The following is a 12,497-nucleotide window of genomic DNA, read 5'->3' as shown; positions in this document are numbered from 1 at the left end:
TAAAATATAGCACGTAATGATACTGAGAAGTGAGCCCAAAGGAACAACCTCATTTCCGAGGCACAGATGGCACTGGATATGTTTTCGACGTGGCTAACAAGCCTTCAAGGTATATTATTTTCCTCTTTTCCAAACTAATCCAACAAAATAGCATCTGTATTCGTTTTTGGGAACCCTAGTCACCAGGTAGTTCTACTTTCCTGGAAGAGACGTGTTTCCATTACTGTGGTCGCCCTTGTTTCCGGGGACTCCAACACAGACTCAACTAGGTCATAGTTTGTTTCAATTTGTTTAATTAGTTTTTCACAATCTTTTTTGGACATTGCTGTCAAATTTCATCTGATGAGTGTGACTCTGAAAAGCAGCATCTCAGGACCAATTTATTCCCTGTGAAACCCTGAGTGCCTCCACCAAGACTGTGCAGGGAGGGTCTTCCTGGAGGCATTGAAGGGATATGCGGAAGCAGGAAGACTCCAGGTTTGCATCAAAGAGCCTGGGGCCGGGGGGTCTTCAGCCCGAGCGGGGAACGACACAGAGTTTGTAATGGGGGGGGACCCTGGCAAACCCAATTGTGCAGGGACTGAGGTCAATATCCTTGGGGTCGATGAGAGACTTCAGGTTAAAGTGCTGCAAAATGGCGGACAAGAACAGGAAGAGCTCCATGCGAGCCAGGCCTTCTCCAACACACACCCGCTTTCCTGGAAGCGACAACAGTGCTGCTGAGGCTCTGAGGCGGTCAAGACACAGCAGCCCTGTCACGGGGGGAGGGGGCCCAACCACAGCAGGACTGACCCCTCCCTGCCCCTTGAAGGGAAGCACATAACACACTTCAGTATAAGAAGGCCCGGGAGCCTGCCCACGGCTTCCATCACCAGGACCAGCAGGTAATATGGTTTTGAGAGATTTTCACTAAGCCCTATTAGATCATTTTAGCACTAGAACGAGGAGAAGTATCTGCTGCGCAGAAAGAATAATTCATCTCATCCCCAGGACTGCTGGTGGGAAGATGTCATTTAACCTCTGTGAACAGGGAAGAATTTGGGTCCCCAGGGCAGGTGCTTGACCGTGGCAGAGAGCAGGACCTGGGGACGGCTCCCTACACCTGCTCTCCTCTTACCTGCGGAGAATGCCTTGAAGTAGTCACTATATTTGAACTTTCCGTTTTCATTCAGAAAGTGCTCTGGCTTGAACTTCTCTGGATCAGGAAATTCTTGTTTGTCAAACAAGACGGAGTCCAGTGTGGGAATTACCACTGTGCCCTAGGAGGAGCAGAGGCCCGTGTCAGCCAGTCAAGGTAACAGAACACGGGCTTCCCCCTGGGACCCGGTGGTGGAAGTCGTTAGCTGACGGGCTACATGAAAGGCAGTCAGGGGTCAGGTCAAAACGGTGATGAGAGCTCTCATCTCATCAGAGGAGCTCGCAGGCTAGATGGTACTGCTGTTGGTTTCTGGGGTTGGGAAGTATGATAACCCCCCAGGCGCTGTTCCGGGGGCCCCCTTCCAGATTTTTCCCATATCTTGGTCACCAGGTGCCGGGGAGGTACCACTCCGTGGGCCAGGAGCACTGGCCTGGCACCCACTAGACCCACTAGTCAGCCACATCTACCAAAGGATCCTGCCCTTTGGCGGGCTAGCAGATGGGCTGGTGGGGCGTCCACACCAGCTCACAGCTGACCTTGGGGATGACATATCCTCTGAACATCGTGTCCTGGTTTGCTACATGGGGCAGGTTGGAGGGCAGCAGGTCGATGAATCGCTGAATCTCGTGTACCACGGCATCCATGTAGGGCATCTCCAGCCTGTCTTTGATGGCAGGGACTCGGCTTGGGCCAATCACCCTGTCGATTTCTTCATGAAGTTTCTCTGTCAAGACATGAATAGAATAGATGCAGAGGACGGACTCCAGGCTGGCTCAGCACCCCCGCCCATCCACCCAGCACAAGCTTATAGAGCATTCCCAGCGGTGCTGCGGGGGGTCCTGGATATGTTGGATTCTGGGGTCATTGCTCCACAAATGCCAATGAGAGCCAGTCGCCGCGAGACGCCTCAAGTCTCTAGCACGTGTTAGCCTCTAGCTGATCCAACTCTCGTTGTTACGCCAGGAGTAGAGAAGAACGAAAGGGTCTTAGGAATTTCAGTTGGAGGGAAATCTCTGTATGAGTTATACCCAGGCTGCTTCACTGCAGGCCCGGGAAGGTGGAGGTGACGGCAGGACGGAAGCAGATGCACATGGCCTTCTGCGTGAGGAACGAGGGAGCAGGGTCTGGACATCCCTCTCTTTGGGTGGGGTCACCAGCAGCCTTTGACAAGTCACTGGGCCTTCATAGCAGGTTGAGGGACGTGCAAATGATGTGCCACATGGTTCCCAGGTACAACTGTAAGCACATCTCGTGTGCATGGTGTGTTGATACTTAATAAATGTGAAATGTGTGACGTTGAGCACCGAGACGACACTCAGCAGAAGTCTGGGGGTGGGCGGCAGGGGCCCGACGGGGGTGTCGGTGGGCTCTGCAACCTGCTGCCCCGAGCTCCGAGCAGGCACTGCAAACGTTCACGCTTGCTAAGTTTGGCTGTGGTGTGGCTGTCAGTCATATGTATCTTCTACCTTTTTCTCTATATTGGAAATTACTCCTAATTAATCATGTAAGACACTTGTCCAGCGTACAGTTCCCCCGACAGACTGGTCAGAAGTTCTCTCAGATCTGTGAGAGGCTTCGCTCCAGGGACTTCTGGCTCCTTCCCCCCAATTCTGTGAGACAGACAAAGCAGTGGCTTTGGGGTCAGAAGCAGCAGATCCTGTTCCTGAGCAGGTCACACTCCACATCCCTCAGGGAAATTACCTCCTGCCCTAGAACACCTGCCCTTAAGATCACGGGATATTCAAGGGTGTAGCCCCAGCCTGGCACAGAGCAGAAGCCAGATTAGCAGCAGCAGTGGCAGGAAGCGAACCTCAGAGTGATGGGGCCCCCCAGAGCCAAGCCCAGGGGAGCGGGGATGCTGGGCCTGGACACCAGCCGGGAGGCGCCTTCACTCCCGGGAGCAGCTCCCTTTCTTTCCTCCTTTCTGGGAGGTTGGTGCTCATCCCCCTGCGAGTAGCGACGCCCTCACACTGCCTGTCCTTGGCCTATGCCAACGGGAGGTGCTTCCGGGCCTTGACCCCTTGCACGTGTGGCACCAGGGCCTTCTCCTCCTCCAGGGCACTGGGAGGAGGAGCCCCGGGGGAAGAACGAAGGGCGTCCAGGCTGGTGGGCAGTCCTGGAGCACTCGTCCCCGGGGTTCCCTCTTGGTTCCTATTCTTCCAGTAGGGTAAGCTATGCCACAGGGGCCTCGGCCCCATGCTGCCCCATCTCTCTGTTCTGCCTCGGAGGCCAGGTCTTGTTTGGGGATGAGATAGACATTATTGGGACGCCTGGGTGGCTCAAAGGTTGAGCATCTGCCTGTGGCCCAGGGTCCCTGCATGGAGCCTGCTTCTCCCCCTGCCTGTGTCTCTGCCTCTCTCTTTGTGTCTCTCAGGAATAAATAACTAAAATCTTTTTTAAAAAGAGATAGACCTTACTGTCACTGTCATAAATAGGTTATATTATGGAGCAGAACGCAGACGCCTTGCGTGTCTCCACACTGCTGTTGGCTCTTCTTTTCTGCAATCAGGTGTGTCAGTGGGGCGTGGGGGGGCTGGTGTCCCAGAGTGCCGGTGCCCGTCCTACACAGGAACATGTCCGCTGAATCCATGCGGTGGTCCCCATGCCACTTTCCACTTTGCAGACAGAAAGCTAAAGCCCAGATGCTCCAGCCTAGTGGCCCGGGTGTGACAGCCATGGCCCGGGACCCTTGTTTGTTAGCTGGCCTACCTTCGACCTCTGGGTATTTCATGAGAATCAGGAGTCCGTATCTCAGGGTGGTGCTGGTGGTCTCCGTGCCCGCAAAGAACAGGTCAGTCACGGTCACGGCAATGTTGTCCAAGGTATACCAAGGCTCCGTACCGTATCTCTCCTGCAGGCAGTAGAGTCAGACAGGGACTCCGTAAGAGGAGACTTCAGGTTTACGAGAGGGAACCGTCTCCCTCAGCAGAAAGGAACCGGAAGCCCTGCCAGCTCTACAGGGAGGAGGGGGCAGGTGTGCATGAGGCTACCCCATGGGACATGACCATGTCCGCAGTTAGGGGAAGCAAAGCTCCCAGAGAGCTGGCCACGGGCAGGACTGTGCGCTGCCCCAGGCTGTGCAACTTGTGCTCCTTCTACAGAAGTAGGTGTAGGGGCAGCCCGGGTGGCTCAGCGGTGTAGCACTGCCTTCAGCCCAGGTGCGATCCTGGAGACCCAGGATCGAGTCCTGCGTTGGGCTCCCTGCAGGAAGGCTGCTTCTCCCTCTGCCTGGGTCTCTGTCTCTGTGTCTCTCATGAATAAATAAATAAAATCTTTTTTTTTTTAAAAGAAGTAGGTGTAAGGGTAGGGGTAGCCTCGGGGGTAGGGGTGTAGGTATTGTAGGCTTAGGGTTAGGGTATAGGTAGGTGTAGGCATAGGGTATGTGTGGGGTTAGGGATATGGCTAGGATTAGGGGTAGGGGCAGGATAGGGGTAGGGGTATATTTAGGGGTGTGGTAGAGCTAGCAGTAGGGCCTGGTGTAATGGTACGTTTAGGGTAGGGGTAGGGGTAGGATTAGGGTAATGGTTAGAGTATGGGTAGATTTAGGGGTGGGGTAGGTGTTGGGGTAGGGCTAGGGTTATGGGTATGGTCAGGGTTAGTGTTAGTCACAGGGTTTGGGGTAGGGTTAGGGCAGGGTTAGGTTATGGTTATGGGTAGAGGTAGGTGTAGGAGTAGAGTTAAGGGTAGGGGTAGGGGTAGCACTAATTGTAGGGGAAGGGTCAGCATAGTGCTAGGGGTAGTTGTAGGATTAGGGGTGGTGTTAGTCCTGGGGGGCAAGGCTCTCCCTGACCCTGAACCGTGACCTCCAGCAGCCCAAGGTGAGCTCCATGCCCCAGTCAGCACCACTGGGTCCCAGCAGGCAGGGAGTCACCAGGAAGCCAGACACCCGGGAGGGGCAGTGAGGAGTCCCACCGACAGAGGAGCTTCTCAGCCCCCAGAGTTATCCAGGGAAACCAGGTGGAGAATTCACATCCTGTTCTAGAGGCACGAGAGATGTCAAAAGAGAGAGGAGAAGCCTCACCATCTGGGTGGGGGTCTGGGGACTTGCAGGTAGATGATGCTGGACAGGCCTGGAAACCCCTCAAGTCCCATACAATTTGGGGTCTACATGCTGGCAAGGAGTGTGCAGGGCTTCTCCCCAAATGAGACTGGCCATGTGTCCCCACTTCTGGGAGCAGCTGTGGACCTGTGAGGCCGGCGTGGAGCAGGTCCCGGGCGTGGGCACGGGCCATGTGGACCGTCTGGGCGTTAGTAGGGCCTCTGCGGGACCCGGAGCACACAAGCACCCCACGCCCCGCCAGCAGGGCACCCCGTTTCCCAGGCTGCGGGGAGCAGCACACGCACGTACCTTCTGCAGCTCCTGGAGCAAGCAGTCAGTGAAGTCCCGGGAGCAGGTGGGGTCCAGCGACTCCTGGTGCTCTTTCACCCTTTCTAAGCTGTAATCCTTTAGTTCAGCCACATTTCTTAAGACTTTTCTATGGGTTCCGGGCAGGTAGTGCATATAGCTTGGGAAAATGTTATAAAGCTAGAAAGAGAGAGACGGGGAATTTCCCTACTTGTTTCCAGATGCAACAGGGTTGGTGCCTGGGCCTGTTTCTCCGCGTGAACTGACGGCGTCGTATGGTTTCACGACGGAACATTTTGGCTCACGGTATCTTTCAGGCACCAGCGGTCGCGTGTGTGGGGTTGCGCATTGGCAGGGCCCCGCTTAGAGGGCAAAGCAGCCTCCTGGGGCCGGCGAGGGGGCACCGCGGCCCCGGTGTCTGCGGGAGGAGCAGCCGGCTCGGGCCTTGCGCCAGCCCTGGCCGACCTCGGGCTCCGTCGGGCCTGCTGCCCTCGGGCCTCACCTGGAGCCAGCCGGTGCTGAGCAGGTAGAAGTTCTCGTTGAACAGCTTCTGTATCCGCAGCCCCGTCTGATCCGTGTAGTTAAAGTGCTTGCGGAAGAGGATGTCGGCGATGACGTTGAAGGGGGCGAAGCCCAGGAGAAAGGTGGGGTCGAAGGGCTGGCCTGGAAGACAGGGCGGTCAGGGCGGCCCGCACCTGGGGCCCTCCCCGCAGCCGCAACCCTAAAAGGCTTGTGGGGCCTCCCGGGGGCGCCCGACTCCCCAGCTCCTCCGGGCAAACACACGGGCCGTGGAGAGGACCCCGAGCTGCAGATGGGCTCTGTGGAGTCGAGCCACCCTCGGGGAGCCGCCACCTCCGATGGCTCTGGGGCCTTACACCCCAGGGCTGCCCCTGGCCGAGCTGGGACCTGGGCCACACGCACCCCGGGTGCCCCTGAGCGCCTCCAGCAGGAAAGGGATCTCCCTCTGGATCCGCTCCTCGTTGCCGCGCTTCCCCATGCCGTAGTCCCGGAGGGTGCTCAGGGAGAGTCGCCGCGTGTCCTTCCAGCCGGGCCCGTTGTTGAACGTGATCCCTGGGGGACAGGACAGTGGGGCTGGCTTACCGCGGGCGGCAGGGACCCGGGGCGGCCACCGGGACACACTCGGTGTCAGTCCCACCCTGGAGCCAAGCAGGCTGAGGAGACGGAGAGTGGATGGGGCCCGGCCCTGATGGGGCGGGAGCGCACCGCGGCCCCGGGCCTGCTCAGATGGGCCACGGCCAGGCTGCACCACGGGGGTGCCTCGGGGTCCCAGGAGCAGGGCTGTGCAGGCCGAGCCCCGGTTCCTACGGGCCCCGCGGAGCCTGCTGGGTGGACGCCGGGTCACGGCCCGGCCATCAAAGGGGGAACCCAGGGCACATGTGACCGTACCCCCTCGTGTCCGTGGGGGCCACTGATGTCCCACCTCCCGGGGCTGTGCAGACTCGTGGATCCAGACAATGAAGGGGACCAGAGTGCGGACCCCCGAGAGGCCAGAGGCTGGAGCTGTGGGCTGGGAGCCGCAGCCGGAGGACCCAAGAGGCTGGCAGGGACGCGGGAGGAGGGAGTGCCCAGAGGACCTCCTGGCATGGCTGTGGGGTGGCCACTACGGGGCCAACAGGGAGGCCAACAACTTTAAGTTGGTAAAGGGAAGAGTTGTGTAGCAAGGGGAAGGTGGCAGATGCCACAGAATGTGAGAAGACTGGTGGGGAGGGGAGGGGGCGGGGTAACTGAGGTCAGGAGTATAACAAAGACGAACTAGATAGAGAACAGACTGAGACAGAGATCCGAACTGAGTGCGAGCGCGTGAGCGCACAGGAGAGTGCGGTGAGCGAGAGGTGGAGGGGAGCAGGTGGTAGATCAAATTGAGGACTTTGAGAGGGAGACTGAGACAGGAGACAGAAGAGCGAGAAGGGCGCGATTACACAGAGCGATAGACAGGGGAGTGAGCGAGTATGGAGGGGCAGGGGGGGGGGGACACAGATGAAATGGGAGGTACGTGGGATGGGTGCGACGGGAGAGGTGGCAGTTGTATAGAGGAACACAAGAACACACGAGGATTCCTAGAGTGGAGTACACACTAGGTACACGAGCGCGTATATCGGGGAGGGGAAGTCAGAGTCGACACACTTGATGAGAGAGGAAGAGGGGAATCTAGGCGGGGTATCATCACTATCAGCGTGGGAGTACAGTGTCTCTGAGAGGGGAGGGTTTGTGTTTTGGATAGATAATGGATAGTTATACCGGCAATGAGAAAATAATATAAATATTACTTGTGATTGGGAGGAGTGGGAATAGATAATAAAAAGTGATTAATGTAGATAAAAGAGGGGGATTATAGTAGGGAAATGAATTGCGATGTGAGGAATAGAGGGATGAGTGGGTGTGATTATTGGTAGAAGAGGGTAATTATTGTATATGAAAAAGAGATGGAATTATATGGTTGGGGTTTTTAAAGAAATAAAAGATGAAGGAAGAAGGGAAAGTAATTAGATGGTTAGGAAAGTAATAGGTTAGAAGGTAAAATGTAAAAGATAGGGGTTGGTATTTTAGTGTGGTTAGGAGAATTAAAAATAATTGTTTTTTTTAGTGTGAAATTTTTGGGTTTTGAATTGGATATTGTGGTAGTGGTTAAGGGGTATTATTTTGAATATATATTTTATGGTAAATAGTTTGAATTATGGGTTTTGGATGATGTTGGAGATTGGGTGAATTGTGGGGGGGGGGGTAAATTGGGTGGATGATTTTTAGTGTGAGGAGGGGGGGGTGAATGGGGGTAAACTGAGGTTGGGTATTAGTATTGGATTAGATATTTTTCATGTGGTAGGATGTTGTGGTGTTTAAAAAAGAGCGAGGCTGGCGCATGTGAGAATGAGCTAAATGGGAGGTGTTGCAGGTGACTTGGACTGGATCAAACCTGAGCATGGATGTCCAGGAGATGCAGGAGGTGGGTGCTGGAGTCGGGAGTCTGGGCGACACTCAGAGACCCACGTGAACACCAATATGAGGTAACAGTGCATACTCTCCATATGGGAACCCAGGGCTCTGGAGGCATGGGCTGCAGGAGAGAGACGAGACTGGCCAGACGGGAGCATGTAGAAATCCCTTGTGAGCAGGGCTGCTGTGCCCGGCACCCCTTTCTGCTCTGAACACCCCCCCACCCCAGTATAGAGGTCTCCTGGTTGTAGAATGAGAAGTGCAGCTGACCTAAGCCCCACAGACCAGCAGATGGCCCAGCATGTTAAGTGAGGGGCCTCAGAGCACGGAGCACCCACACCCAGGAGCAGGAGAGGTTGGGGGTGGGGAGAGCTCCCCAGACGGAGGCCCCGGGAGGCTGGAAGGTCTTCAGGAGAAAGCACAGCTCACCTGCCCCTGTGGCATTTCTCTACACGCACATCTGTGCTGCTGGTCAGAGTGGGGGTGTGGGTACACGCCTGTCATAGCAACTTTCAGGAAAGTGGGTACTGAGCACCTGGATTGTTGAGGGTGTCTCTACCCTTCTGTCTTGTTGCACTAAGTGGTTACCACCCCCTGGTATTTCAGGCCTGGGCTCTGACCCATCCTAGGAGTCCTCTGAAAAGCTGGCTCACCTCTGTCCTTGTGCAACTGGAATGCGAAGATTTCTCCTCTGCCAGAAAGCTCATTCTTGTGGTCAAGCAGAACTTCCTTCACCGCCTTGTAGCCATGCAGGACCACCGTGCGCTGGGAGCCCAGGTACAAGGTGAACACTGGCCCGTACTGCTCTGCCAGCTGCAGAGACCAGGAAGCAGACAAGTGAGACCACTGGGAACTTAGGGAGGATGTGGGCCAGGCTTTACACTGATCCCCAAAGCGGTTGTTGGCTGAGAGAACACAGAAGCAACTGGGGAGAGATAATCTTTGTCCAGCTCAACTTGGGAAGACCCTTCCCATAGAGACTTCCTTCTGCAGGGAGTGAGGCTCCAGCATACCTGGGCCCCTGGACACAGCTTGGTGGGCTGACTCCTGCCCCTCCCTTGAGAACCCTCTGCCCATATCCGCCCCATCACTCCCACCTGCTGCCGTCCGCAGCCAAAGTCCCAGACCCCAGGGTGCTATAGGAGGACACTGAGCCAGCACCGTCCTGACCTCCACGAGCCCATCCTCCAGGGTGCGTGAAGCACTGTCAGCACCTCCCGTACCTCAAACACTTCCCATGCCTGCTAGGTGCTCTATGGCATTTTTTGCTCATGTAACAGATTTAGTGATTCATTCAGTTTTTAGATTTGGTAGTTCATTCGCTATTCACAACAACTGTAGACAGAGGGACTACACAGGTCGGTTGACACCACTTTTCACCCCACCCTTTGGCATCTACAGTGTGCGCCTGCTGTGAACGCATGGCCCTCCTTGCGTTGCAGTGGCCTCGCCAAGCCATCCAGTGACAGAGCAGTTAACCTGTGGCTCAAGCACAGGCTTCTGGGTCAGCCATGGCCAATGCCCCCCCCTGCCAGGGGCTCCATGCCCACGCTGTATCAACTACTAAATATCATTAAGATCACTCTTGGATGCTACTGTTAAGTCAGTTCATTCATAACAGGCCGATATTGAATAACAACTTGTCTGACAATGAATTAAATGCACCCAAACCATGTCTAGTCCCTGAATTCTCCTCCCCTAATCAACAGTATGTCTCCTACCTTGGCGAGAGATTTGGGAACATTCTTGATATCCACCTGCAGAATATTCCCAATAATGGGCAGTGGAAAAGGGCCAGGGGGCAGTTTCCAGCGGCTGTAGATCTGCTTCCAGATAGAGATAAGCATTAAGGTGGCCATCCACACCAGCAGGGCCACTGTGATGCCCAAGGCGGCCATGGTGTCTTTGGAGTCACTGCTGACTTGTGAGGATGCTCCAAAGAAAGGCAAAGCTTTTTATAATGCACCCTCAGGAAGGAGGGTGGCCAGTCAACCAATGCCGTCTTCCTTTTCCTCAGGCCCAAGACACTGGTTTATTATTAGCCACTGTTGGCATTCATTTCAAAGGCTGGTTCCTATAGTGGTTGCATCTGAGAAGCCCCATCCCATCACACACTTTATGATGCCCGGGTCTGTCAACACTGGATGCTGGCACCTATGCCAGTCAGCAAACACAGCATCTAGGGGACTATCACCAACAGGTCAGAACACAGAACACAGACATTGGTTGGGCAGGAGGATTCAGGCTATGTTTACAGGTGTGGTTTGGGGGCAGGATCTATATACGGCAGCATCGATTACGCGCTGATGAGTATCTCCGTGGCACAGTGCTGGATCTTGTGGCGCAAGTCTCTCGACATCTGATCAGGTGATGCCTCGATCACCAGCAGCCAAACCCATAGGGCCAGAACAGGGTGATCTGGCTTCTGAAGTCTACCCCACTTTGTCAAAGCAACTGGCAAATTCAGAGCAAGAAAGAAAAGAAAGAAAAAAGTTAACCAACCCTGAAAATGCTACTATGACAAAGAGGTACATTTTGTTGGAGAAAATTAGGCGATACTTATTCTTTAGAATCATTTTTGTCAAATTCTTTAAAAATTACATTAAGATTTTTACTGGATTTGTTTTAAGTCAATGAGTTAAATTGAGCAGACTTATCCTCACGTGATGTCCTGTCTTCATTTATCCACAAATGCCACAGGCTCCTCACGTTAGTCCTTCACACAGGAACGTCCACCTACCTGCTAGGGTTGTTTCTAGGTATTTCACAGAGTTTTTGTCTGTGTGTTTACAATGAAGAGAATGTTTTTCATCCTGTCTTCTAATTGGTGATATTAGGGAAGTTTTTTTTTTAAGATTTTATTTATTTATTCATGAAAGACAGAGAGAGAGACAGAGACAGAGACAGACACAGGCAGAGGCAGAGGGAGAAGCAGGCTCCGTGCAGGGAGCCCGACGTGGAACTCGATCCCAGGTCTCCAGGATCAGGCCCTGGGCTGAAGGCAGCGCTAAACCGCTGAGCCACCCGGGTGCCCGATATTAGGGAAGATCTTAATTTCAGGTTGTAATTTTGTACCTTCGTGTAAGTAATACATTTTTGTGTATCATGGAAAATAGAATGAAAGATGAAAAGTTAAAACCACCTTCTATACTTTTATTTATAGGAAAATGAGGCTGTACCCCATATACCATTTGTTTTTTTTAATATTTATTTATTTATTTATTTATTTATTTATTTATTTATTTATTTATTTATGATAGTCACAGAGAGAGAGAGAGGCAGAGACACAGGCAGAGGGAGAAGCAGGCTCCATGCACCGGGAGCCTGACGTGGGATTCAATCCCGGGTCTCCAGGATCGCGCCCTGGGCCAAAGGCAGGCACCAAACCGCTGCGCTACCCAGGGATCCCCCCATATACCATTTGTAACCCATTTTTTTCTCTCAAATTATTAGCAACATAGGCCATCTATTGATTGTTCTACATTTAGAAATGCCACCATGTTACTTGTGTTTTACTTGTTAACTGTCCTGTGTTGTGAAGGGATGTGGGTCTCTGGCACAAGTTTTGGAGGCCCCAGCTCCTATCTGGTGCTGAACCCCTTGAGCTGGACCTCACAAGGCTGGTTGGGTTGTAGACCATGTATGAGTTGCACTTGACCTTGTCTTCCCTTCCAGGAGCTAGTGTGGGGTGAAAGGGTCCATTCCTCAGGATGGAAACTGAGCTGTCTGGATCCTCTACCTTCTTTTTTGTTAAGATTATTTATTTATTTATTCATAGAGACACAGAGAGAGAGAGAGGCAGAGACCCAGGCAGAGGAAGAAGCAGGCTCCATGCAGGGAGCCCGACATGGGACTCGATCCCAGGTCTCCAGGATCAGGCCCTGGGCTGAAGGCGGCACTAAACCGCTGAGCCACTCGGGCTGCCCTGCCTCTACCCTCTTAATCAGCCCTGCCAGGCACACCGGGGTGAGACAACATTGGGTCTATGCACCATTTCTCCTCTTTGCTTGTTCGTTGTTGCTGCTGCCGGAGGAAGGGGCTCTCATTCAAGTCAGGTTGAGG

The 12,497-nt window shown here is 54.0% G+C and overlaps 1 protein-coding gene across 1 annotated transcript; it reads right to left on the bottom strand.

Annotated features, from left to right (window-relative positions):
* Positions 1–276: 276 nt before the first annotated feature.
* On the bottom strand, positions 277–10,377 carry LOC129523248 (cytochrome P450 2E1). The gene is made up of 9 exons (XM_055345854.1): positions 10,157–10,377; positions 9,089–9,248; positions 6,405–6,554; positions 5,986–6,146; positions 5,487–5,663; positions 3,848–3,989; positions 1,675–1,862; positions 1,118–1,259; positions 277–698 (listed from the first exon to the last, which is right to left on the bottom strand). Exons 1-9 carry the CDS (start codon positions 10,331–10,333, stop codon positions 511–513), a joined length of 1,485 nt encoding a protein of 494 aa, XP_055201829.1. The 5' UTR covers positions 10,334–10,377; the 3' UTR covers positions 277–510.
* Between the last annotated feature and the right edge of the window lie 2,120 nt (positions 10,378–12,497).

The sequence above is a fragment of the Nyctereutes procyonoides genome, unplaced genomic scaffold, assembly GCF_905146905.1.
Source record: "Nyctereutes procyonoides isolate TBG_1078 unplaced genomic scaffold, NYPRO_anot_genome, whole genome shotgun sequence".
NCBI classification, from domain to species: Eukaryota; Metazoa; Chordata; class Mammalia; order Carnivora; family Canidae; genus Nyctereutes; species Nyctereutes procyonoides.
Note: the sequence above shows the minus strand (reverse complement) of the source record. Positions and strands in the feature narration are given on the sequence as shown.

Coding starts and splice junctions, on each gene's coding strand:
- LOC129523248 (XM_055345854.1), bottom strand. CDS start 10,333: ATGGCCGCCTTGGGCATCACAGTGGCCCTGCTGGTGTGGATGGCCACC. Junction 6,555..9,088: donor CCAGTTGCACAAGGACAGAG/GTGAGCCAGCTT, acceptor CCTGTCCCCCAG/GGATCACGTTCAACAACGGG. Junction 1,260..1,674: donor GAGGATATGTCATCCCCAAG/GTCAGCTGTGAG, acceptor TGCTCCTCCTAG/GGCACAGTGGTAATTCCCAC.